General features: G+C 50.6%; 1 protein-coding gene across 2 annotated transcripts in view; it reads right to left on the bottom strand.

The window, feature by feature from the left end:
• Positions 1-954: 954 nt before the first annotated feature.
• The window catches only part of LOC116834316 (junctional adhesion molecule A-like), a 72,910-nt gene continuing 47,314 nt past the window's right edge, over positions 955-26,550 (bottom strand). The window contains exons 3-9 of one of the 2 annotated variants that reach the window (XM_075071133.1): positions 16,656-16,767; positions 12,741-12,896; positions 10,381-10,583; positions 10,193-10,295; positions 8,764-8,875; positions 6,377-6,425; positions 955-3,124 (exon numbers count right to left, since the gene is read on the bottom strand). In XM_075071133.1, coding sequence (XP_074927234.1) covers positions 3,089-3,124; positions 6,377-6,425; positions 8,764-8,875; positions 10,193-10,295; positions 10,381-10,455 — 375 coding nt within the window. In that variant the 5' untranslated portion in view covers positions 10,456-10,583; positions 12,741-12,896; positions 16,656-16,767 and the 3' untranslated portion in view covers positions 955-3,088. Of the gene's footprint in view, positions 3,125-6,376; positions 6,426-6,489; positions 8,196-8,763; positions 8,876-10,192; positions 10,296-10,380; positions 10,584-12,740; positions 12,897-16,655; positions 16,768-26,550 lie in introns of those variants that run through there. The other variant, XM_075071134.1, reaches the window with a different exon arrangement.

Genomic DNA, 26,550 nt, shown 5'->3' with positions numbered 1-26,550 from the left:
TCACATAAGTGCTAGTGTAGACATGGCCTGAAGTCTGCCAGAACAGTCCCAGCCAGAGACCTCAAGTCCTCCCCAGCCAGGCTTCCATTAGCACCTGTGTGAATAGAGGGGTGGGGAGAGTGCTGCTAACCAGAGTTCAGCAAATAATGGATGTTTTTATTTGGTGGCTGAACCAAATATTCTGCAGAAGAATCAGGTTGGAGTCGAACCAAATCCAATTCTAAAAACACAACTGTTGTCTGGGTGAAAAATTCTTGCTCTGGATTAACAAACATTTTGGTTGGCTCAAGTGAAATTTTGAGTGTTCCTTTTCAACTCAGCCATGTTCTGGTGTTTTTTACATAGGCTGAATTAGAAAACAAAACACACTTTCTAAATAAAAAACTGAAACAGATTAAAAAAAAATACACCTTTTTTTCAGCCCAAACTATTTGTTGAATTCAGCCTGAATCCGTCAAGAGTTAACGGTCTCCCCCCTCCCCTCCCAATTTGCTCCCAGTTCGGATGCCAACACAGCTGTTAGATGAGTGATACTCAGACTGAGATTCACGAGTGGCTCTTTCTTGAATGTGTCTCCTGCAGCTCTTTGCAGCACATGAAATTAAAACGCTGTGTGATGAATTAACAACCAGTCGGGATGCTCTTACTATGTTAACCACCATTTGTAGTTGATATAAATAACAACACTTGGTCAGTCATTTTGCTGAGAATATATGAAAACTAAATATTTCCCCTGTCATACTATTTAAATATGAAGAGTATTATTGTTGATTGCTAATTTGGGTCCTGACCTACTGAGGTCTGAGTATCACCACTGTCTTAGATGCATAGAACTACTGTGCAGGCCCTCCAGTTCCACCACTGACCAGCAGGGGGCAGGAAAGCTGCAGTCCACTCCACATCCTTGCAAGCCAGCCCCACCTTCCTCCTTCCAAATGTTCAGGGAAACTGAACTCAAAATCAAAGGGTTTATTTCCAGTTACAAATAGATAAAATTACACAAGTATTTTAAAGCAGTTTAAAAAGTGACTTTTACAGGGTCTCAGGCTTTCAAGTTAAGGTCTGGTAAAGTTTCTCTTGCTGAACTGTAATAAAAAGCGGCTGCACAGTTAAATCTGTCCAGCTGTTGGGAGAGGAGTCTGGCCTCCTGGAGAGCTCTTGCCATGGTGGTTACGCACTGTGACCCAACAAAGTGAAGGATTTGATTCCAGCTGCCATTATTCCTGGTAACCAATCCAGTCTGCTTTGGAGCCCCGCGAGAGAACAATACAGATTCCACGGACGAAGCACCATCTGCCGCAGCCTGGAAGCAGCCCCTTTCCTGCTCCCTTCAGACTGCAGCTCTGTCACTGCAACAGGCTCGTCCTCTACACATATTTCTCAATGGATCCAGATGTGTGGCGGTTCGAAACTCCTGCCATTCATACTGAGGTTGGGGTGACCAGATACTGGATAAATTAGGACACTTTTTTTTCTGTGTGTGGGGCGGAGTGGGAAATGGATGGACAGCAGGGGATGTAGTTGCATATATAAGACAAAGCCCCTAATACCGGGCCAATCCCAATATCGTCAGGACATCTGTTACCCTGATATAGGATCTGTAGGTGTGTCTGCCTAGCTCAGTGCTCAGGAGGCACCTACAACAGGCATTTAAAGGCTGAGTGTTCACGGATCTAGCCACTCACTTTCTTCCCATTCAGCCCTACAGGTCTGAGTCTCATTTGCACTAAGGCCCCTTCACACCACAGGTTCTTAATGTAAGTGGGAATAACAAGGCACCTACACACCTTTAGCCGTCTCACCCAGTCACCAGTCGAACAGCTGTTTGCCCTGTAGAGCATCTTCCATGCAAAGCGTGACCCAAGAACTAACAACGTGAAAGCTGACTGCATCTTCCTTACCAAGCAGGAGCAGCTGCTTGGCCACACCAGCCAGAGTTGGGTGCACCGGCGTTGCTGTGGGGAGTGCAGGGTGAAACAGCACAAGGCGACTCAACGCCAAGCCTTTACAAGCGCCTGCCTTGAGGAAAGGCCCAGAACCTCTCCCTCGAGAAAGCCAAATCCACCCCACAACTCTGAACAGCAAGAGCCTACAGAGCATCGCTAGGTCTTACCGTGGCCCCCTGCAGCTTTCGGATATGGGCCACGGCAGGGTGTGAACTCCGTCTCCATGCTGTGCCAGCCAATCTGGTTTACATCAACGTTTGACCCAAAAATGCCAGACAGAACCAAGCTGTTCTGAAAGGCTCTCTTGACCCTGCCAAACTGGGCTGAAACAGAGCTCAAACAGGGCCGTAAATCAGTGGGAAGAAATTCTCAATTTCTTCTGGACTGGATTTTCTCTGCTGCCTCACACCCAAATCACAGGCCAAGGGAGAGGTGGGCAAGTCCCCTTAGATCTCGTTGCTATGCCCTAATCCCTTCTCATCAATCACCTCTTGCTCCAGGGAGATGTAGAATTCAATCTGTTCAGACACCACAAAGATGACATCCTGACACACTAGTACAGCAGTGACAGTGGGGGCAGGGATGGGGACACCACGCAACAATCTTCAACAGTCACAAAAAATATACCTGCGTTCCCTACATTCAGTGCTTTAGCATAACGAGGGCTTCCCAGCCTTCCACTTCTGGCAACATAAAACCCTCCGACAGGCTTAAGTGGCACTGTGGTGCTGCAAAGGCCTCACACTGGCCTGCCGCATGGGCTGAATTTCACCCTCCTTGGGGAAGCCCGGTGCTAGAGGATATCCCCACAGCAGGGCGAGCAATCTGCAATGCCAGCAAGTGGCAGGGGAGCCCCTCTGCTGGGTGTGCTCAGCAGCTGGGTCTGTCGTCTGTCGCTCTTAGGAAAATAAGATTGGCTTATGCAAAGTCACCTGTAGTGCAGTGGGCAAGACTCCAGCCCCATGACTCTATGGGACAAGGAGAGTCTAGAACATGACTAAGAAGGCACTAGGTGAAACTTTAAAAAAAAAAATAGTTAAAATCGCAGTGAGTTACAGTAATTCACACAGAACATTTACAGCAGTTCATAAGGCAAGGGGCAGGACGTCAGCAGGAGAGGGGGAGCCAATCCAGGGCCAATGTCACACCAGGAAGGACGAGGTCTGTTTGAATTCTCCCTGGGGGAGTGAAAGAAAGACACAGTGAATTCCCACGTACATGAATTACAGCGAATCCTTCAAAACAAACCTGCTCTCTCTGCCCCCATCCCCGAGCCCCTCGGGGAGAAAAGCTCATGGTGCTGCGTGGCCAAGGAGAAACAGCAAGTTCCAGCAATGAGGACACTGGGCTGGGAATCAGGAGACCCGGGTCCCAGTCCCCGTTCTGCCTCCCACCTTGAGCAAGTCACCTGTGCTTTCAGCGCCCGTTTCCTCTCCCACCGTGTTTGTCTAGCCTGTCTACCTAGACTGAACTCTTGGGGGCAGCTCTAACGCCGCAGCCACCACTAAGTGGCTCAGCAGGAGAGCACTGGGTTTTCTGGGGAGAAGCACAGACTAGGTTGCAGGTGAAGTTATGTTTATGGGCTCAACCTCTCTCATCGCAAAGCTGCCAGGTGTCAGGGAAGAGCTGGCTGTTCACTTAGGAGAAACTTGACCTGGCAACACCCCGTTATTCCAGCCCTGTGAGAGAATCAACTTTGCAACTTCTCTGCCAGCCTATCTCCAGCACCATTCCATGTGTCTAGCATGCAGGGTTTGGGTCTTGTCAAGTACACATCCCTCTGTGCCTTGTGTGGAGCCCATGGGAGATCTACCTGTGTTCTGGGGAAGTGGCCTGAGTGGCTGCACCACTTGACAGAGCAGAACACACCAGTGGCATATACGTAATACCTAAGCCAAGGATCCCAAGCTGTTAAACAACTGAATCACCACAACGACGTATTATACCCATTTAACAAATGCGTAAGTGGAGGCACAGTAGGTGTAAGGGATCAAGTTGGGAACAGAACTAACTCCCAGATCCTGACTCTGGCTTTTACCACTAGCAATAACTCCTGTTTTCCCTACCCCAGACCAGCAAATGGTGCTGGGCTCGCAGCAAAGACAGAATTTTCCTGACATTTTTGTGCAAAAAGTCCCAGCTAAGTGGCTCCGAAGTCCCATTTTCAGGAGTGGTGGAGGTGCTTGGGGCCAGGTTTTTAATGGCATTTAGGTGCCTGAACATGCAGATAGGCACCAAGGGAGATTTCCAAAAATACCCAGGCACACACCTGCATCTTTAGGCACCTACATCCTTTAGAAATCCGGCCTGTGGGCTCTTAAGTACCTACATCACTTTTGAAAATAGAACTTCGGTGCTTTTGAAAGTGTTACCCTCCCTCCGTCTGATGACAGACAAAAGACTCAGCGTGCAGACACCACTTCCCGCGTCCCAGTCTCCATCTGACTCTCAGAATGGCCTCTGGCTGATTGTTTAATTACATTCCAGACTCTAAAAATGAGTCTTTTATTTCTCACTGCACTGATTAGTCATTCGATTTACACTCTTGCATTGGAGTTTCACTTTGAGGGCCTCTGCCTATTTAGCACATGAGTAAGGTTAGTCGGGATCATAGCATAGCATTACTGAAAGCTCCTTGGTTTAATGGCTTGCATGGCCAAGCAATGCACTGGAGCTCCCTTACCCCACACTCTGTGTCTGGGGGAATGGTTTTCATTTTAAAAATCGGGGGCTTTAGCTCTTTAATTCTATGCAACATTAGCAAGCTGCACCATAGCTGCCAGACTGACCAGTTCTCTAACTGGGGGGGAGAAAACTAACAGCTGCCCTGCTTTTCTGGCCTCAGTCTCTGACTCTAGAATCACCTAACACAGTCGGGAACGATGCCCCATTGGAGACCTTCGTGCACATTTGGCTCGGTATCAAAGGGCGACTCGAGGTTGTGAAAGGAGTGAAAGTTACAGAGCCAGCACAGCAGGTTTTCGCTGGGTGGGCTGTGGGTGGAGGCACTAAAAGGAGATGCATTTACACGTCTCTCGCCAGCACTGATCATGCCTGACTAGCACCTCAAAATGTAAACGCTGGGTGGGGGTGGCGGCGCTGCAGTGTTAGACTGAGCAGGGCGACTCTATAGACAGTCTCGTGGCAAGAGAGAAATCCTCCCCGCTGGAGATAATATGTCAGGACTGTCTCTGTATCGAGGGGCCGGTCGCACCGGCAGTGCTGGGGAGGCACTTGGAACTCCTTGCTAAGTGGCAGGTTCCACCCTTGTGAACTCTCAAAACATAAGATGAGTTTCTCTAGTTTAGAGCTGCACCATTTTTAGCTCAAGCCTTAGAGGAGAGGCATTGGTGAGAATCAAATGTACACCGAACAGAAGGTCTCACAGGCCCAACAGTGACTGATGGGCTCTGATACACAGGCTCCTCCAGCAAATCTGGCCAATTCTGAAGAGTGGAACACCAACTCCCACCACACCCAGAAGAATTACTGTCTGGGATGCTGGGGAATCTACCTACCTGACTTATACGGTAATTATCTAAGTAATTGCTCTGGCACAAGTCATCACAGTATCTGAGCACCTCAGGGTTTTTCATGCATTTATCCTCACAGCCCCCAGGGGCAGGGCAGGGCAGTGCTTTTATCCCCATTACACAGGGAACTGGGTACCTGAGGCACAGATCCACAGAAGTACTTAGGCTCCATTTCAGTGGAAGTTATGAGCCTCAATACCTTGATGGGTCTGGGCCGGAGAGACTAAGGCCAGGTCTACGCCAAAACGTTAAGTCGACCCAGCTGTGTTGCTCGGAGGTGTGAAAAATCCACACCTTGAGCCATGTAGTTAAGCTGACCTAACACCTGGTGTAGACAGCGCTAGGTCGATGGAAGAACAGCAGCTAGCTGTCTAACTGTAGACACCAATGTATGACCGTGGGCATGTCTCTGAGGCTGAGTGTGACAGAGCGAGGAATTGAATCCAGGTCTGCCGAGTGCCTGGTTAGGGCTCAAACCACTGGGCCATCCTTCCTCTCAAGGTCAGAAAGTCTCGGTGCAAGTCACTAGCCAGGAACTGACACGGGGCTGGCAACACATGGACAAGCTTCGAACCATCAGCTATGTCCAGCAAATGAACCGAGCTTGTCAGATGAAGTGTGTATCCACCAGTTTGTCCTTCCCTCCACAGACGTGGCTGGCCTTGGGCGAGGTGCATCTCAGATGCTCCATAAAGTGCACAAGCCATGGGCAGATCACTGCTGTAACCAGGCTCTGTAGCTGGGTTACACTCTGCCCCTCTCAGGGGTTGCCAAAGCCTGCAGGCCGTTTGATCGCAGCCCTGACACTCAAGAAGCCAGGAACAAAGTTCTTTCTTTGGGGACATAAGACTTTCCGGGATGCCAGAGCAAAGCCGCCTGGCTGGCGGTTCTACTTACGTCACTCCGGTTGGACGGCTGGCTGTAGATAACTTGCTTATTGGTGCTGCTAAAATGAGAAAGAATTAAACTAAGACACTTCACAAGGGCGGGTCGCTCCTCAGACCACACCCCAAGCACCAGCTGTGCCACTGTACCCCACCAGTGTCGGCCAGACAGCCAGCAATGTTGGGGAAGCAAGTTAGCAGGCAACTGAGGTTAACCATCAGGCTACATCAAACTTCACACCAAAAGATAGACGGAAGGTGCCTGATTTGCCCCTTCTTTCCCAACCCCTACCAGGCAAGGCACAGCCTCCCCCAGCTCTGGTAGGAGAGATGCTTTACAGACTGGCCTCTTCCTTCCATCCCTATTTCCTCATCCGATACCCAGCACGCCGCAAGGACGGGATTGGGAGAGCAGCTAAGGGGCCTAGTCCTGATACCCAGCCTGCTTTGGGTGCCAAGGATCTCTTCAGTCCCCATGTTAGAACCAGCTTGTAACTTGGTATAATCAGGCCATGTGGCACAGAAGTGAGGGTTGAGGAGGGTCAGGACAGGGGGGTATTGGCAGAGCTGGAAGAGGAGTCCAAACATTGTTTGTAAATGCTTTTTCTGTCTGAGTGCTTTGCTTATTAGGAAGGAAAGGTGATCTTTTGTCTAAGGAATGGGGTTAGAAATCAGCTAGAATGCAGGTCACCCATCTATCTGTGGGCTTTTGTCCCCTGTTGTGTAATATCTGAGTGCCTCTCGACACCCCTGTGAGACAGAAGAGCGAGGAGGAGCTGGGGCATCACCATATTTGGGGTCAGGAAGGAATTTTCCTCCAGGGCAGATTGGCAGAGGCCCTGGAGGTTTTTCGCCTTCCTCTGCAGCATGGGGCACGGGTCACTTGCTGGAAGATTCCCTGCACCCTGAGGTCATCAAACCACAATTTGAGGACTTCAATAACTCAGACACAGGTTAGGGGTTTGTTACGGGAGTGGATGGGTGAGATTCTGTGGCCTTCGTTGTGCAGGAGGTCAGACTAGATGATCATAATGGTCCCTTCCAAACTTAAAGTCTATGAGTCTAAGTGGGGGGCTGTGGATCAGGTACCTGAGCAGAGCTGTGGAGGGGGGAATTTGCAAGCTCATGCAGGTGCTATTCGCTCCTGTGACGTTGACTTCTTTTGGATAAGGGGAAGGAGACTATGCGTGGCCTGACCTAGAGGCAGCATACTGCCCTGCTCAGACTCTTCTGCAGCCTTTTGCTCACCACGCCAGCAAGGGGTGGGGACACAAGACAGCACTGCCATCTGGGGAACAGGGGAAGACAGTGCTCCACCAAGATGTCACTGCTGACCCTTTTGGGTGGGGAAAACTGCACTATGGAGGCTTAGTCCTTGTCTTCGGCTGGAAGATGCTGCTGGAATAGAGCTAGGACAGTGTGGACCTTAGAGGGTAGGTGCAACCCATGGTGGGGACTGCAGAAACATGTGCCCTAGTCCAAGAGGAAAGGTTAAAGTCTCCCCACTGTTCCTGACCCAGAGATCCCACCTGGCGGGGGGGCCAGCAATGTGTCACACAGCAGCTACGCTGGGGCACAGTGGGGTGCGGGGAAGAGCTTGGCGAATCCGCTGGCACCTTGCACTCTACCCGCAGGCTGCATTTAAACTGCCAGGAGGAGATGGCAGAATCTGGCTAGTCCTGGTGCCCCAGGGGAAGACTCTACCCACTCCACAATGCTCGAAGGACCTCCGCAGGCCAGGAGCACAAGAGGGGTGGAAGAGGCTTGGAGGATGGACAGAAAACAAGGCACACACTTGAACAAAGTACAAAGTTCCACTTACTCTCTTCTCTCTGGAAGGGAAAAAGAAAGAGAATGGTTAAATGTTGGCAGCCGAGCAACACGTCCCATTTCCAAGGGGTGGCATCCTGGCACTGCTACAGTGGGCAGCAACACAGGCTTCCATGGGGCCACGCTGCTTTCAGAGTGTACTCAATTGGCTGGGCCAAGAGCAGACAGGTCACATGCGCACGGGGATGCGCGATAGATTCACGGAAGGGGGGAGCACAGGCCTGACCATGACGCAGCCAAGCAAGCTCTGCACCACAGCCTGCAATGCTCCATCTTGAGTCAAAGGCAGCTTGATGGAGAGCTGCCCAACAGGGTCAAGAACTCCGCAGTCAGCACCTTGTCATTGAAAGGGGTAAGGCAGCCAAAGTTTGCTGCATCACAGGTAGCCTGAGCCCATTGCGCAGGTGCCCCTTCACAGAGAAGGTGCAGGGAGCAGAGACCCCCTTGCCATGCAATGGCTTCTCCCAATAGCTTCAGCAGCAGCCAAGGAACTACCTAGGGTCATGGGGGTGGCTGAGCGCAAGTGGAAGGGGAGAGGTATGTTCGCAGCCCAAGTGGGTAGCTTAATACTTACTGCTGAAAAAGCCACGACGGTAGGCGAACCAGATACCGAAGGCAACCAGTGCCAGCACGATTAGCAGCACGACCACAGCTGCCACAATACCGCCCACATTGACTTCAGCTGGGTGAGAGAATGACATCAGTGTGGCTTGCGGAGATCTTACGTGGACAGATCCCCCTGCATGCCACAGGATCCCAAACGCTTTCACATCTGCAACTGCCCCCGTGGGAGAGTGACACCAGCAAAGGATTTAACCTGTCTAGTTGCAGTCACCAGGGGAGACTGGACCCCACCTTCCTTCAATGGCAATCACGCTGTGTCAATTGCCTTTAATGGATTTAAGCAGCTAGGGGTGAGGAGCCTGCACTGGGGAACCCAGCCGGCACTGTGTGGGGCACAGATTGGGAAGCTGGCGGGGGTGGGGAGAGGGAGAGGAGGGATGTTCTGTCATTATAACCCTGCTGCTGTCCCATTCATGGCTCCCTTCACGCTAAGACAGCTCCCAGCCTGCTCCACCTCCCATTAGCTCCCAGCCTGCTCCACCTCCCATTTCCTCCTGCCTCGCAGTCACCAGCCCCTTGCCACACAGCTGGAGTCAGTGCTTGGTGCTAGCTGCTTCCACCCATCGGGCAGCCTAGCCTGGGATGAGCCTGCGAGCCACGCCAAGGGCTGCCAGGCCTCACCCCTCCCCGTTCTGCTGCTTTGTGGTTGGTTCCAGTGAGCTGAGCCCTGCCCTGACATGAAGTCAACAGGCATTCAGAGGGGAACTGGCTGTGGCTTGGGAAGGGAGCACTGGCATGGACCTGGCACCCGAAGATCTGTAGTCTTCTGAGCTCCACTGTATGGGTCTAATGTTGCGAACAGCTAAAACCAGACCAAGGGTGGAAAACAGGATGGCTTGGGCAGCTCCAGGGAATGGGGGCTGATGGCACGGTAGCTTTTCAGAGGAGGAGATGGTTGGAATGCTTGTCACCGGCGCTTGGCCCAGCAAATACCTATCCCCAACCTCAGTCACTCCCAATCCCAGGGTGCACTAGGCTAGGGTCGGCGCCTCTTCTGGGTCTGTCTGTACCGAGACCCTGCTCTGGAGATCATGTAGGAGACAGGACACGCCAAGAACCACTTGTCGGCTCTCAGGGAACTCAGTTCCCTGCAAAGGTTGCTCTTTTAGCAGGGAAGCCCAATGGGCTTCTGGTTCCAGGCTCTCCCCAGCCCCTGCAGCAAAGCACATGCCTGTTTTCCCATCAAGAGGCTTGGGCACTGTCCAACCTTTAATCTATCATAGCCAGTACAGGGAGTAGCTGCAGGAGGCCAGGGAAGGGACAGTGACAGCACTGGCTATTGTAAGCTTGCAAGTGACTTCCAAAGAGCCCAGCGCGGACATGCGCACGCAACCACCCACCCACACGCAGGCTCTGCAAGTCCCCATTTCCTTACTGGCTTCCAAGTGAATGACTTCAGATTTCTGAGCAGTCCCAACGTTGTTCTGAGCCTCGCAAAAATAATCCCCCGTGTCGAAGCTGGTTACGGGCTCAATTGTCTGGAGTGGGAAAGAAGGCGTGAGAGAGGCATGGACAGAGGCGTGAGCTCCCCACGAGTCAGGCAGCTCCTTCCCCAGCACATACCAGCACTCCTGTCTTGGTATCGATCGTGTAGGAGGAGTTCCTGAATTTCTCACTGGTCTTGGGATTGGAGGGCATCAGGATGTTGTCCCTGTACCATTGGAAGGTAGGGGGTGGAGAGCCATCTGTTTCCGTGCATCTCAGCACAGCTTTGTTCCCGATTGTCACCGAGGTGGGCACCTTGGCAACGGGCTTGGAGGGTGGCACTGCCAGTGGAGAAGGCAAAGAGGCACATGTTAAAAATGACCTTACAGATCTTTGAACCCATCGCTGTGACCCCCTGCCCTAAACACATCCAAGACACGGTCATTTGCATTTGTTAAGGTGTGCTTATTAACCCATGGCTGACTGGATTAGACTAGAGGACCTGCTCAGTGACACGAAGGCAAACAAATGTCCAGCTCATTTTAAGGGAAGTAAATGGTAAGCAGCATCCATGTCTAGCTTGATAGTTGGTTGACTCTTGAACTAAGTCAGTGGCTGGGCCCTCTTCCATTGGCAGGGCTTTCTTGGCACTGCTCCAGGGCTGATCAGTGACATTCCAGAGCTCAGGCCAGCATAACTGTCATTCCCCAATAATACACCTTTAATTGCGATGGGGAAGGAGTGAAAAGCGGTTCCTTCCTGACCCATGCAGAGATCCTGTGCTGCCCTGAAGCTTGATTATATTCATGTCGGCACAACTACAAGTAGCAGTGGACTTTTCTTTAAAATCCAGCCACACTATCGTCTTGATCTCCTGGGACACATTCCACAGACAGCAGCAGTTCCTTGTGTGGGTTCTGAACTAGCTGCACTTTAATTCAATAGTGGATTAATGGCACTCACTGGGCTGGATCTTTCATTGCCCTGCTCCCTGGGAAGCCATTTACACCACAGTAATATGGGTGTGGAATGCAACTAAACCAGAGCAGCTCTTGGGGTTCTGGTGCAAACGACTGTACGAAGAGCAGGGAGACAGAATCAGGTGCCCGGCATTCAACATAAATGGCAAGTGCACGTGAGGAGAAATGTCACTGACCAGAAATTAACGCTTTGACTACGAGCTCTGCCGCTGGCAGTAGCCACCTTGCTGACAGGTGAAAGGTGCGACGCTGGCTGTGTGAGTGAAGCCAGTGTCCATCCCACTTTGACAGAGCAATTTGTCAATACAAAATGTTTGACCAGAACTGCTGTGATCCTGAAGGAAGGAAACAGTTTGGTCCAACACTGGGCTCCCATTTGGTGACTGATTTCGCAGCACTGGTGAAAGGTGCTAGACTGACAGCATTTGTGAGTGAGGCTCTAGGTACAGCCACAGAACAGGTACTGTAAAAGTAGTGCAATCTCCCCCTCTAATCTTTTGCCAGGGACCTCAGCCCAGCCATGAAGAGACCATTTCTGGGGTGAGGACTCGTCAGTCTCCATTGATCTCTACAGACAACACACCCAGGGTTCAGATCGGTGCTGACAGTGAGTCTTCAAGATGAGAAGTGGACTGACAGCACATCTGTATGAAGGGGATCTCTGCTTAAATGCCATTAGCACATAATGCAAGAGGAAGCACGGACTTGCCCATGTCAGCAGGGGGAACAGTTACAGTGTCAGATTTCCTGAGCGTGTGTTACAGAAATAACGGTGCCCCCGTGTAGCTAGGATTATTTCTTCACTGCCAAATAATAGGCTACGCATTGACCCGTGTGAGGCATTCCTCAAGAACCAGTTGTGTTCAATAGTTCTGAAGATGCAGAGCCAAAAAAACTGGAGTCTTTTGAAACCATTGGATAATCCGGGCACTAGGCTTTCCCCAGGGCACCCCTTCAAACCTGGCTAGCTTGATTTGATTACAGGATACTTGCCACTGCCCAAAGCAGCCCTATTCCATGGCTCTATTCCATCAGGACTGACGCTGCTCTCAGGAAGGCCCTAAAGCTCCATTCATGCACCGCTCTGGCCCTGCAGGTCCATGGTCAAGGGACATGCAGGAGAATTTCAGATAATCAGGTTTAGACGATTGAGGCTTCCCTAGAGTCTAAGTCCAATGTGGAAAGAGTCTTGTTTCAGGGATCTCAGGCTAGTTTGCGATCCACTGATGATGCCATTGTGTGCGGAGAGCAACATTGTTCAAATAAGCCATTGGGCTCTTAGTAGGGAAAAACAATACCCTCCTTGTGGCAGAAGTCAGTGGTGAGGCTCCCCAGTCTGTGCCATGCAGGTTACAAGTTCATAGTGCTCCCTTCTGATCTTCAACTCAATGAAAACACACTCCTTGCCCACAGTTGGCAACATGCCCCCAGGGGTCCCCTCTCTCCGAGACTAGAAACCATGGAACTTTTAGCCATGGCAACCGGTCCCAAGCTGTAATTACAGAACGGCATTAGTACCTTGGACGATGAGGTCAACTTCTGACTTTGTTAGTTGGCTAGTGCCCCCGCTTCCAGTCCAGAGGACCTCGCAGGCATACTTCCCCGTGTCCTTCCGAGTCACCGAAGTGAAACGAATCCCCGTAGGTGTGTACTGAACACGCTCTTTGTAGGGGTCTGCAGAGAAAGGGGAGACACTGAGAGGCTGAGAGCACTCAGAGGTAGAGAAATACTAGTGAGAGCCAGAATAAGCTGTTGGTGTAGAGAAGGGGAGGAAGGGCAGCCCCAAGAACCAGCCTCATAGTAGAGAGCAGGGTAAGAAAAGCTGATTAAATGGGGTTCTGTTCAGTTCGAATACAACAAGAGGTCTCCCCATTGCAGAATGAAGCTACACACCCTTATATCCAATAGTCAACCCAGCCCAATCACAGCTGGCTGGGGGCTGAAGGGGTTTGTTGCAAGGTTTAAGGGATGGGTTCTGTTATGCTATGCTGCTGGCAGAAATGAACTAGTTAGTGAGGAGATTATTCCACCCCATTTCTTTCCTCATAGCTCTTCCCACTAGTGCTCAGTGCTTTTCAAGAAATTAGTTAGCAGTGGTAAAGCTGATTCCAGGCAATGCGATCTACAACGCCATGTGGGGTTACACCAGTCACATTAAAAAATTGTTCTCAAACTGTTCAGCAGACATGGCTGAGAGACAAAAGGAGTCAGCAGAAGGCGAGGAAGCCATCGCTCAGACAGAGGACACTAAATGGCTGGTTGGTTCTCGCCTGTCTTTGTAACACCTCAGGACATCCGTACACCACACCTCAGCCATGGTAGCACCAGTGCATGCTGGGATTCCTGAAACACTTACCCCACAGGGTGAAGCTCTGTTACTAGGAGAAGGCGCTCCTGGCTAATTTCCAGATGTGAAGCACTGCATTGTGGGAAAGTAGTTGAATCGGGGTAACTGCTGCCCATGTCTGTGGCTTCCTGCCCATACTGGGAAGTTACAGACTGAACTGGTTCAGAAGGACCCAAATTACAGACTTCACTTCGGATCAGAGCGGATAAAATCAATTATTTAAAAAAAGGTTTTTAATTTAAATTGGATACAGAATTATTTTCAAAAATAAATTTCAAATTATTACAACCTGTATTAAGGCCAAACTTACTAACGTCTATTAAAATAATTAAAATTAAATTTTTTAAAAGTGAACAGTATGTTCACTACTGAAGTTTTAAAGAAAGTCAGATCACTGAAGTGGTGGAAGTCACATGCTAAAGTCTTGAAATCAGAGTTTACTGACATGCTGAGCCAACTTTGGACAGCAGTAGCTTCTTCTGCACATGAAGAGAGATTTTTTTTTCCCATTTCAGTTTATTAACTAATTCATCTGAATGACTAGTTCATTCATTAAACCAATTGGGAGCTGAAAAGGCAGAAAAACTTGTTTTCTTCTTGCAGTCTATGAATAAAAAGTAGCTGTGAGAGAATGAGATCTACTAGCTCTAAAATCTTGTCTTGGTGACCAGAAACAATCAGTTCAATTCGCTAAACTACAGATAATACTTTCTTTGTTTAACAAATCAGTTTTAAATGCTAAACATACTGTCAAACTTTTCTTATTTATCCAGTGCATGGAAGGTAGTTTTATTTAACTGCTTAAAAATGTTTATATGCTGATTTTGTGCCTTTTTATTTGAATTCCAATCTCTTTCCAAACAGAGCTTGACACAAATCAATCACAAAAAATGTTAATCAAGTAAATAAATGCATAATTCCCCATTTTCAAACAATAAAAAATGTAATCTTTAAGAATTTGAAGAAATGTATGTTACGTTATATAATTGCTTAACTAAATATGGATCCACCTGGTTAGCAAACAGCACCAGCAAACTTAGGGTAAAACTCTATTTAGTTGCAAATGAACATATTTTAATGAATACCAGTTACTAAAAATCAATGCTTCTTTAGAAAAATAACCAGAGGGTGGAAGCAGCCTCCCGATTCAACAGGTAAACTATACTCATAGACTCATAGGTCAGAAGGGACCAATATGATCATCTAGTCTGACCTCCTGCACAAGGCAGGCCACAGAACCCTACCCATCCACTTTTATAACAACCCCTAACCCATGACTGAGTTATGTTTTCCTCAAATGGGTGTCTCTATCCTCCCGAAGTGACCCATGCCCTGCGAAGAAGGCGAAAACTCCAGGCCTCTCGCATCCGCCCTGGAGGAAAATTTCCTCCCGACCCCTGTATGGCGATCAGTTAAACGCCTGAGCATGTGGGCAAGACTGCACGCACCAGGAAAGGTCTCAGCAGGTCATCCCATCCAACATCCCCTCACAGCCCTTGACTTATCTGCTGATAATCCAAGATCAATTGCCCAAATTAAACTATCATCCATCATCCCTCCATATACTTATCAAGCTTAGTCTTAGCCAGACAAGTCTTTTGCCCCCACTACTTCCCTTGGAGGCTGTCCCGAACTTCACTCCCCTAATGGTTAGAACCTTCGTCTAATTTCAAGTCTAAACTTCCTATATCCAGTTTGTACCCATTCGCCTTGTGCCTACATTAGTACTAAACTAAATAATTCCTCTCCCTCCCTAACGTTAATCCCCCTGTATATTTATATAGAGCAAGCATATCCCCCCGAGCCTCTTTTGGCCGGCACAAGCCAAGCTCTTTGAGTCTCCTTTCATAAGGCAGGTTTTCCATTCTAAGAAAGAGCAGGGGAAGGGCTCCCTCGTAACTACATCCCACTCTCTCCCTCCCTCGTTCTCCCCAACCCTTGCTCATTTTCACTAAACTGGGGCAGAGGATTGGAGTGCAGATGGGGTGCATGCTCTGGGTGGGATGGGATGAGGGCTTTTGGGCACTGGACGGGCTCTGGGCGGGTCGGGGGTTTGGAGTGTGGGGGGAGGCTCAAGGCTGCGTCGGGGGGGGGTGCAAAACGCAGGGAGGTGAGGGTTCTGGCTGGGGTGAGGCTCTGGGGTGGGGCCAGCATGAAGGATTTGGCTGCTGAAGGGAGCTCCCTGGAGGAGTTCAGGGTGCGGGTTCCAGACGGTGCTTACCTCAGATGGCTCCGAAGTGGCAGCATGTCCCTCCAGCTTGGGGGTGACCAAGGTGTCTCGTGTGCACCCCCGCAGCTCCATTGGCCGTGGTTCCTGGCCAATGGGAGCTGCAGAACCCCGGCGCTTGTGGAGGGACAGTGCACGGGGTCCTGTGGCTGTCCTGAGCGGAGGGACATGCCAGCCACTTCTTGGGAGCTCGCTACGGAGACTGCTAGCCCCACTGCACTGCCAACTGGACTTTTAACGCCCCGGTCAGCGGTGCTGACCGGGCCCCAGGGTCTCTTTTTGACTGGATGTTCCAGTCGAAAACCGGACACCTGACAACCCTACTACAGAGTTGGCTCTGTCTTGCAGGCGGGCCTGGCTTCCTAACCAGGCATTGTTGACCTGGTGCATGTGCTTGTAGCATCACTCGGATTTGGCACCTTGATTAGACAAGGCAACTTGTAGTGCCGCTACCCATGCACCAGGTGGCAACACCAGGGCAGGAAGACAGAAGCTATGTTGCAGGATAGGTGGAGGGCGCTCACTTCACTGCAACCTATTTTCCCCCCTTCCCTTTCCCACCCATGCCCGCTGGGGCCTCCCATTCACACTGGGCTGGAAAAACAATGTATTTCTGTTTTGCCCCTTGTTTCATGATATCTGTGGGGGCAGTGAACCCATCAATCGATGCCGAAGCCACCACTGAATAACTAAAAAGTACAAATGCAAAACAAGATAAAAATCGATAATTCAAAGCGCTCTGATTAAGCAATCCACCTGCCTCAGATGCTGCAACCAGCTGGATAACTATGTACTTATCCCACACCTGGCCCAGAGACCAAAAGGGGCCCTCAGAATTCCGTACAATGACTTCACGTACTGTGACTTTCCCATCAACTAAGACAGCGCTACTGTGAAGAGCATCTTTCAACTTCCCGGACTTGGGGATGTTCGCTGTTGGCGATGCGTAGCAGCCACAGGGTATTTCATTGCTGGAAAGGCAAACCAGCAATAAGTCGGCATTGCACTGCACCCCAAAGGTAATGTACAGGTAATTAAGGTCCTATAGTCAACACTTGGCGAGCTAAGCCACAAACATATTATTTCTTAAATGGACGGAGCAGATTTCATTTACATCATGACCATTACAATGAGTGTGGAAGAGATCATACTTCTGATCCTGAGGGTTGGAAAATGCCTACAGTGAGAGGCTTAAAGAGCTGTTTAGTTCATTGAAAAGAAGATTGCGAGGTAACATAATTATGGCATACAAGTACATTCTCAGGGGGAAAAAATACCAGGTACTAAAGGACTCTTGGGTACAGAAAGGCAGAAGAACCACCAATGGCAGGAAAAAGCCAGACCTGCTCACAATACTGTACTGTTTTTAAAAGAGTGATTAACCATTGGAACCATCCAGGGAAGAGATGGATTCCTCAACTCTTGATGCCTTCACATCCGGCCTGGCTGCCTTGCTGGAAAGAGATGCTTTAGCCAAACAAGTGATTGGGCTCAATATAAGGGTAAGTGGGTGAAATTCTCTGGTCTGTGTGATGCAGGAAGTCAGAACAGATGATCTAATGGTCCCTTCTGGCCTTAAAAATCTACCATTTCTTGAGGGCCCCCATCTTAAAGTCACATGGGTCTGAAAATGCAGCCAATTGCTGACATGCAATACTAAAATCACTGGAACAAAAACATTAATGAGCTTTTTTGTTCACTTTGTGCATTTGGCAGCACTTTGGGTATAGTCCGTTTCAATGCTGCCTTGTCTGGTCAGTTTATGTGGGTCTTTCAATCAGCAAAAGGGCAGAAATTCACTTATGAAAACTTAAAACAGGAAATTGATTCTGAAGCTGCAGAAACTAGCAGGGACAAGTATTGTACCTAAATCTACTGGGAACTCTGAGATTTACTAGATTACAAATCAGTGTTCCTGTAAGTGTCAATCCAAAATTAACAATAAATTAGAAAACTGACATCATATTGACAGCCCAAAGCAGAGTGGAGCTACGGTTCCGCTCCTTCTTGAATGCCTGGGAAACTGGACATGGAGTTATCACTGGCAACTAACATTTTAAAAAAACAAAATAGAGGTAAAATTTTCAAAACATGCCTAAATGACTTAGGAGCTTTTAAATCACTTAAAGCCAGATTTTCAAAGGTATTTACGTACCTAAAGATGCAGGGAGGCACCTACTGGGATTTGTAAAAGTGAAACCAATGGGAGTTACATTTCTAGCCCACCTAGGTACTTTTGAACTCCCACTAGGCACCCATCTGCATCAATAAGCACCAAGATACATTTGACAATCTGGCCGCTTAGGTACTTTTTGAAAGTTTTACCCTAGATTTAGTAGTTCAACTTGCCAGAGGCAAGATATTAATTCAGTCATCTTGTTTGGGCTCAGTCATTATCTCCACCCTGAACCTCACCATTATGCTCCGATACGACGACTATTAAGCCCCAAACTTTCATCTACATTTCATCTGAGACATGAACACTGGAATCTCTAGAACAAGAAGAACTTGAATTTCAAAGATTCAATACTCACCAAAGCTACTATAGTATTGCTTTGGGCTTGGCTACACTGGAGAGTTGCAGTGCTGGTGATGGGGTTACAGCGCTGCAACTCACTCTGTGTACACACTTGGAAAGCCCAGCCAGCACTGCAACTCCCTGGCTGCAGCGCTGGCTGTACACCTGGACTGCTTGGGGTGCAGCGATTCCAGTGCTGGTGATGCAGGCGCTGCTCATCAGGTGTGGAACCAAAAGCGCTGTATTGGCCTCCAGGGTATTAGGAGATATCCAGCATACCTTTCGGCCACTCTGCTCAATCGTTTCACACTCCACTGCCCTGGCTCAGGTGACCTGCCCTTTTAAAAGCCCGGGAATTTAAAATCTCTTCCTGTTGCTCAGCAGGGTGGAGTGCAATCAATCAACTCAATCATTGACCATATGCCCATGCCCAAACGAGCCCCGAGCTATGGAGCAAATGGCGAGCTGCGGACTTCTCCATAACAGTGTTATGGGTGGAGGAAAGCTGCGCAGATCACAGCTGCGCTCCAGCCGTAGAAATTATGATACTATGGCAGGATATCAAATTCATGTGCAAGGGGCCGAGAACGGGAGCGCTACAGTGCAGGTGATAAAGTAAAGGAGCTGGTGGAGTGCCTCACTGCAAGCCCGTGAGGGGAAACCGCGTCAGTGCTCCCATTGACCTGCCGTTTTACACATGCTGATGCGATACTTGGTGTGACTCCCATGCAAATCCGAGACCATATGGAAGTTAGAGCCGGGAGAGGAGGCGGGGGGAGGACCCGAGACGTGGGGTAGTGGGGTGGGAGACACCCCGGAGTCCCAGAGGCAGCAGCCAAGCTCTCACAGCCAGGAGGAAGCTAGCCAGTCGCAGCAGGCTGGAACTTGCCTGGTAAGAAGGCAGCAGAGGGATCGTTCTGTTCCCGTAAGCAGCTTTTATTTAAGGAGAGAAATTTGTTTGGGGGGGGGTGGGGCGGTTTAATGGCTGCTGCATGCATGCTAGATGGTGATACGCCCATTGATGGTCTATCACGTCGCGGTAATCGCGCTCTGTAATCTCTGTCAAAAGTTCAGCCAGAGCGTGGGCAATGCGCTTGCGCAAGTTTATAGGGAGACTAGCGTGGTCCCTTGTCCCGAGTCAGGGCTAACGGCTGCCGCGCCACGTGCCATGAGGGGTGGGGGGACCATTGCCTGCACTAGGCAAGCTGCACAGGGACCACGGCGGAATCACATTGTGGAGTAAGACCTCCTGCTCTTCCCCAGGACGCGGAGCAGGAATAATATCTGGAAGGATAAAATCCTGTCGAGAAATTGGGATAGGTGGTCAGGTGCACTTTCCCCCAGCTGCTCTCTTGCTTTTCCCAATCACAGAAACCCAGTGAGCCTGACCTCAGAGCTCCCCTTCCCAGCAGGAGTCGCTGCCAGAAAACCATGATCTAAGACCATTCCCCAATTACTCACCATGTTCCGCTGCGTGGACTCTCTGCTATGTTTGGCTAATGTGTAAATGATGCTACCAAATAGGTCTACAAACTCTTCACTGTGAATTATCACAATCAGCCTCTGTAATAAATGTTTACTATATCTTTTTTTTGTTTTTTTTTTGTTTGTTTTTTAAGTGTCCTTGAATCTTCCGGCCCTAACACGTACAGATGTGAACAAGTAACTAGAAGCGGCAAGGAGAAGCAACGAAATATTTGTGAAAGCAGTTATGAATCAGTATGCAAGAAGTAAGAGCGTGCAGACCGAGAGAGAAATGCACCAGTGGAGGGAACAGAAGCAGGAAAAAGGAATTGGCTAGGAAGCAAAGCACAAAAGCAAGCTGATAAGCCTCCGTGGTGCGCAGATGGACTGATAGTGCAGTATGGTACCATGCAGGCAGATCAATACCGTGCTAACCACCCCCTCCCAAAGCTCTCTCCCTTGTTGCCCCAGTGTTTGCTCAAAACCATTCTCCAGCATCTGGTTCTTTCCACCACCAGCTCCCCCCAACACCTGTATGTTCACGTTCCAGCCCCGAAACTACAACCCTTACCCTATGCACTCAACCCCACCCATCACCATGCAGCAGTAGTTAACCGAGAAGTTGCAGCGGGCATTGCCACAGGCACTCCATGGACAGGACATACCTATTTTTACGCTCCACTAGACGCACTTTTTCCTCTCTCAAAAGTAAGGGAAATGCTGTCCGTCTTTATTGTATTTATATTGATATTGTTCTATGTGTTAATGTTGTATGCAATATTTTATATTGATATTTGTGTGATTTTGATAGATATTAATTATAGATTTTTTATGTTTTTAATATTTTTTTCTGTGTTATATTTTTAAATGAGCATGTTGCCCTAAGAGCCGAATCGCCCAAGTGCAAGGGGCGAAAGCGGATCGTGCCGCACGAAGGAGAAGGCTGCAAGAGAGGAGGCTGCTGGGTTCCTCGTATCAGGTCTGTCCGCATGGGCGTGCTGCTTCCCCGCCGTCGTTCTAGAACTGCGCCCCTGACCCCCGGGGGGGGCAGGGGGGGTGCGGGTTTCGCGGCGATATACCTGACCCGGGGACCGGGGGGCGCCACCCTGGCTGCGGTCGCGGCGGCGGCTCCCGTGACCTCGGGGCGGGGGTGCGCCCTGGGCTGCGGCGGCGCTTCCTGACCCGCGGGGGCGGGCGTGTGCCAGATTCGCGCGGCGGCTCCCTCCCCGGGGGGGGGGGCGCACCCTGGGCTTGCCGGGTCGCGGCGGCGGCTCCCTGACCCCGGGGGGCGGGAGGGTGGTGCCGGGTTGCGGCACGGGCCACTGACCCCGGGGCGGTGGGGGCGCACCCTGGGCTGCTGAGGTCGCGGCGGCGGCTACCTGACCCAGGGGTGGGGTGTGTCGCTGGGCTGCGGCGGCTGGCTCCCTGACCCCGGGGGCTGGGAGGTGCCGGTTCACGGCGCTCCCTGACCCCGGGGCGGGGGGGGAGGCGCCCTGGGTGCAGGTCGCGGCGGCGGCTCCCTACCCCGGGGCGGGGGGGGGGTGCGGGTCGCGGCGGTGCTCCCTGACCCGGCGGGGGGGCGCGCCTGCTTGGCCGGGTCGCAGCGCTGCTCCCTGACCCTGGGCGGGGGGGGCAGCTCCCTGACCCCGGGGGGCGGGGGGTTCCGGGTCACGGCGCGCGCTCCCTGCCCCGGGGCGGGGGCGGCGCCCTGCGCCTGCGCTGTCGGCCGTGGCTCACCTGACCCCGTAGGTGGATCTTATTCGGTATGGGTGCGTCTTATGGAGTGAAAAATACGGTATTCACACATTCTGACTGTACAGTCAATCACCTACCCTCCCAACCTTTTATGTACTTGTATTTTAATAAAGGATTTCTTTTGCTTTCAAAACAGTTTTTATTATTGCAGAAAGAGAACATACTGTACCCCAAGGAAAAATCACAGTAACCACTGCACTTAACCCCAGTGCAAGGCACCAAACATTACGTTGGCTTTCAGCCTCAGATTGCTCCTCAAGGCATCCCTAATCCTTGAAGCCCTTGCTGGCCTCTCTAGTAGCCTGCTCTCTGGCTGTGCAAATTCAGCCTCCAGGCGTTGAACTCGGAGGTCCATTCGTCACTGAATGTTTCACCCTTCCTTCACAATATTTATGGAGATACAGCACGCGAGATATTAACCGCGGGGATGCTGCTTTCCCCCAAGTCTAGTTCATAAAGACACTCCAGCGTCTTAAACGGCCAAAGCACATTCCACAGTCATTCTGCACCGCTCAGCCTTAGTTGAACCGGTCCTTGCTCCTGTCAAGCTTCCCTGTATACGGTTCATGAGCCAAGGCTTATAGGGGTAAGCGGTGGTCTCCAAGGATCACAATGAGCATTTCGATGTCCCCTACTTGATCTTCGATCTGGGAAAAAGTCCCGGCCTGCAGCTCCTGAACAGGCCACTGTTCCGAAAGATGCGTGCATCATGCCACTTTCCAGGCAGCCTGTGTAGATATGCAGTGAGACGCCCACCGGTGATCCACAAGTGCCTGGAGAACCATAGAGAAATACCTTTTCTGATTAACTGTACTCAGATGCCTGTGAGTGGTGCCAGAATAGGAATATGCGTCCCCATCTATTGCCCCTCCACGTTAGGAAACCCATTGTGCAAAGCCATCCAGAATGTCCTGCATGCTCCCCACAGTCACGCGTTCTTTAGCAGGATGCAATTATGGCCTGCAAACTTGCATCAACACTATTCCAACGTTCGACTTTCCCACTCCAAACTGGTTCGCGACTTAGCTGTCTGGAGTTGCCATCTTCCAGACTGCAATAGCCACCCTTCTCCACTGGCAGGCAGCTCTCAATCTCGTGTCCTTGCGCCGAGGGTGGGGGCAGCTCCTCACACAGTCCATGAAAGTGGCTTTTCTCATCCAAAGTTCTGCAGCCACTGCCGCATCCCAGACTTGCAGGAACGTGTGATCCCACCACTAGTGCTTGTTTCCCGAGCCAAAGACGGCGTTCCACAGTGCTGAGCACGTCCGTTACTCCACAGCAATTAGTGTCTCACGCTCAGGCAATCTTATATCATTGTCGTCGGACTCCTCACTGTCACTTTGAAGCTGAACGAATAGCTCAGCTGCCAACGTGATTCCTCGGCACATTATCAGCAAAGTCCTCAGCAGCTCGGCTCCATTTCTATACAGAAACCGCACTGCAGACTCACAATGCACCAACTGCTGAGCGATGCACCACGGGTCATTGGAACAGGAAGCGGAATGACCCGCACCTTTCCGTCCCCTTCCCACAACCCACAGTGCCAAAATGGGACGAGGTGCTCTGTGGGATAGCTGCCCACAATGCACCACTCCCAACAGCGCTGCAACTGCTGCAAATGTGGTCACACTGCAGCGCTGTTCCTACACAGCTGTAACTCCCAGCGCTGCACATTTCCAAGTGTAGCCATGGCCTTTGAGTGCAGAAAGACTCCAGAGGCTGTGAGCCAAAGTCAGGCCGTGTATTAAAGTAGATGCTTGTAAGTTCACTATTCAGTACACGAACTTGCCAAAGCTGTTGCTAGTGCACTAGGCACTAGATATTTATGTAAATGTATTCCAGCTAGTACAGATACACCCCACTCTAGTACAAGATCATATGGTTTGACAGAATAATGAATAGGGATGTTTTGTCCAATATATCAGGAACAAGGGGGAGGTAAACAGATGTCATGGAGCACATAAGGTGGTACGTAAGTTATTTATCTCAGTCTACAAATGTCGGGGTACCTTGCCTTAACCCTTTGTGTGGCCTTGGGGACAGCAGAGGCTTCTACTGCTGACTGGGCACTCGTGTTAGTGTACCTGTAACCACAGTGCTAGGGCACTAGGACTGTGCCCTGTGGGCAATAAACCTGGCCAAGTGCCTTTGTCACCATACCGTGCCAGTGGTCATTCTTTATGAATAACATTGAGGTCCGCTAGATGAGCAGGCTGCATTATCTGCTGTTGGTACTGATAACACTGAAGCTCCAAGGACAGAAGCACTGAGCTGCCTGAACGTTACCAAGGCAATGACATTTCAGCCTTCAACATCATTTAACAAGGGCCATCCTTGTCTTACAGCTCCCTCACAACCTGCATTAGCTGATGACTCCGAAACTGGCGATGGAAGGTGGCTCATGGGATCCATTCTGACTGCAACATCTCGAAGAACCACAGTTACTGCAGGGTAAGGAGCCAGTCTGTTTTCTGAAAGTATCTGTTGCTGTCGATTCCACTGTAGATTACTAGGCATCAGTGTCCCCTCTGGACAGTGGGAACAAAGACAGTCAACTGCATCAGTCAACTAGGGATTGTAATAGTGCTCTCCCAAACTTTACATCTGCCCTGGCAGCTAAGTCCAATGTGTAATTCTTGACAAAAGCCAGTGTTCTGTATAAGGATCTCCTAGACTTGTCTATGGCAGTGCATCTGTGTCATTCACCCAGCCAGGTGCAGGGACTTCAGGTCTGGAGAGAGTATCTGGCCAGGATGCTGGGAGATCAGGTCTGGACCGGATTGGTGGTTGAATGGACACTGGCAGAAGGTCTGGACACTGGACATTGGCCAAAACTGCCTAGGCCAGTTGGGAGCTACACGAATGATTGTGGCTTTGTCTCTTGATTTTGGAAATCATGCTGGGGACCAGAGGAATCAGAGGGGAAAGGCAAACAGGATACCTGGACTCCATTGCAGGAGGACAGTGTTGGGCAATAATGCCAGGCTCCTGCACCCTTTGGAACAGAAATTCTGACACTTTGCACAGGGTCCACTTACCCAGCACTAGCCCAGACAGGGTAAAGCCCCAGGTATTGACAGCAGAAGTCCTGCCTCCCTGGCAAGACTGGGCATGCTCCAAGTGCTCTAGTACTATAAAGGGAGAGAGACCAGCTCATTCTCAGGGGAAGGACCTGCCTGGGAAGCTCCTGTGGAGGGCCAGCCACAGCCTCTGACTACGCTGGGCACCGAAGCTGTTCACGGCCTGCCTGCACCCTGGCAAGTGGAGGAGACCCTGGAAACGACTGAACCTGCCGAACACAGAGGACCCAAAGTCTCATGGGAAACCCCAACACAGACTCTGGTGGGAAGTGACCCAGGGAGGGTGACAGAGTGGTACCTGCCGCCCTGGGAAACTCAGCATGTTTCGGTAGGACCCCACAGGTGAGTCAGTGGCAAGCCACTACACCACTGTTAGGGCCCTGGGTCGGGGCCTGGTGGAGTCGGGTGGGCCCGAGCCCCCCTACCTGGGCTATCAAACCCCAACGCTATAGACTCTGGCCACTAGGCAACGCTACCCAGCGTCACAGGGTTGTTTTGTAGAATCTGGCTATTAGGCCATGCTGCCCTACACCAAAGGGGGCGTTATAGACTCTGGCCGTGAGGCCACGCCACCCCACACCAAAGGGAGCGCTATAGACTCTGATTGTTGGGCCACGCCACCTTACACCAAAGGGGGCACTACAGACTCTGGTTGTTAGGCCACGCCGCCCCACACCAAAGGGGGCACTATAGACTCTGGCCGTTGGGACATGCCACTCTACACCAAAGGGGGCACTATAGACTCTGGCCGCGAGGCCACATGGCCCTGCGCCAAAGGGCTGCTTTGCGAACTGTGACAGATAGTCCATGCTGACCTGACCTTAGGGGCGTGGACCATCACACACTTGGTGTTGTCCTGGGTGGCAAACAGGTCTACCACAGGAGTTCTCCAGTGGTGGAATCTTGATGCTCCTGTCAAATCTGCTGCCTCAGAGGGAGTCTGATGCGCTGAAGTGATGGAAGATGGGTGCCCCCAGGAGTACCTGGGATTTTCTTTCTTTGTGGGTACTCTGGCTGTCGATCCGAGTAGTAGGATTGTGTCCTCTGCCTCTGCTTGGGCTGCTACTTGTAAGGGTTCCTTTAGGTGTGTAAATCCCTAAGAACCACAGAGCTTTCCTTGAGGGACTGGAAGACTTCATTTGTTTTCTGGCTGAAGAGTTCCATCCCATTAAAGGGCAGGCAATCTATCGTGGCTGTATCCACGAGGCCATCAACTATGTGGCCATCTCAGATGCATTCTTGGCCACCGGTAGGTATGCTCTCATGACCATCTGGCCTTCCTTGATTATTTCTTTCAACTCATCCTTGTTATCTTGAGGGATCTTGGATAGGAAAGGAGTGACCCTCTCCCAAATGTATTTCGTGAACAGGGCCTGGTAATTTCGCAGCTGGAGGGAGGCTGATCAGCACGCCTTGTGTCCATGGAGATCCAACTTTTGGGGTCTTTGTCATTAGGCATGCCTTTCGTGGACTAATTTCTCCTGTGCTGCCGCAACAGCCAGGAACTCTGCATTTGGATGGATATAAGTGTGTTCAAAGTCCTTTGGGGGCATGGGAATCTGTTCTCCACCCTTTTCAAAGTGGGAAGAAAGGTGCCCGGCATTTGCCACAGTCCGTTAGCTGGTTCCAGGAGCCTCTTGTTAATAGGAAAGATGATTCTGGCCAGTATAGTATAGTAGTCTCAGTATCCAAGGTCTCTGCAAATGCAGGAAAGGAGGTCTTAAAAAGCTTTAAAATCAATTGCTAGGGCAAGGGCTGGTGTCACTGCCTTGTCCTTGAGTGGAGATGGGGGTCATTGTGATCCCTCCCTTGCTTCCTGCTCTTGTGGGCCCATGTCTGGTTCTGGTGTGGGTGGCCTGGTTAATGATGCCACTGGGGAACGGGATTGTCTCCTTTCTGGAAACATGGGAGAGGGATCTTGCTCCCAGATACAAGAG

The sequence above is a fragment of the Chelonoidis abingdonii genome, chromosome 11, assembly GCF_003597395.2.
Source record: "Chelonoidis abingdonii isolate Lonesome George chromosome 11, CheloAbing_2.0, whole genome shotgun sequence".
Classification (NCBI taxonomy): domain Eukaryota; kingdom Metazoa; phylum Chordata; order Testudines; family Testudinidae; genus Chelonoidis; species Chelonoidis abingdonii.
The sequence above is the reverse complement of the archived record's forward strand: the minus strand, read 5'-3'. Positions and strand labels throughout refer to the sequence as shown.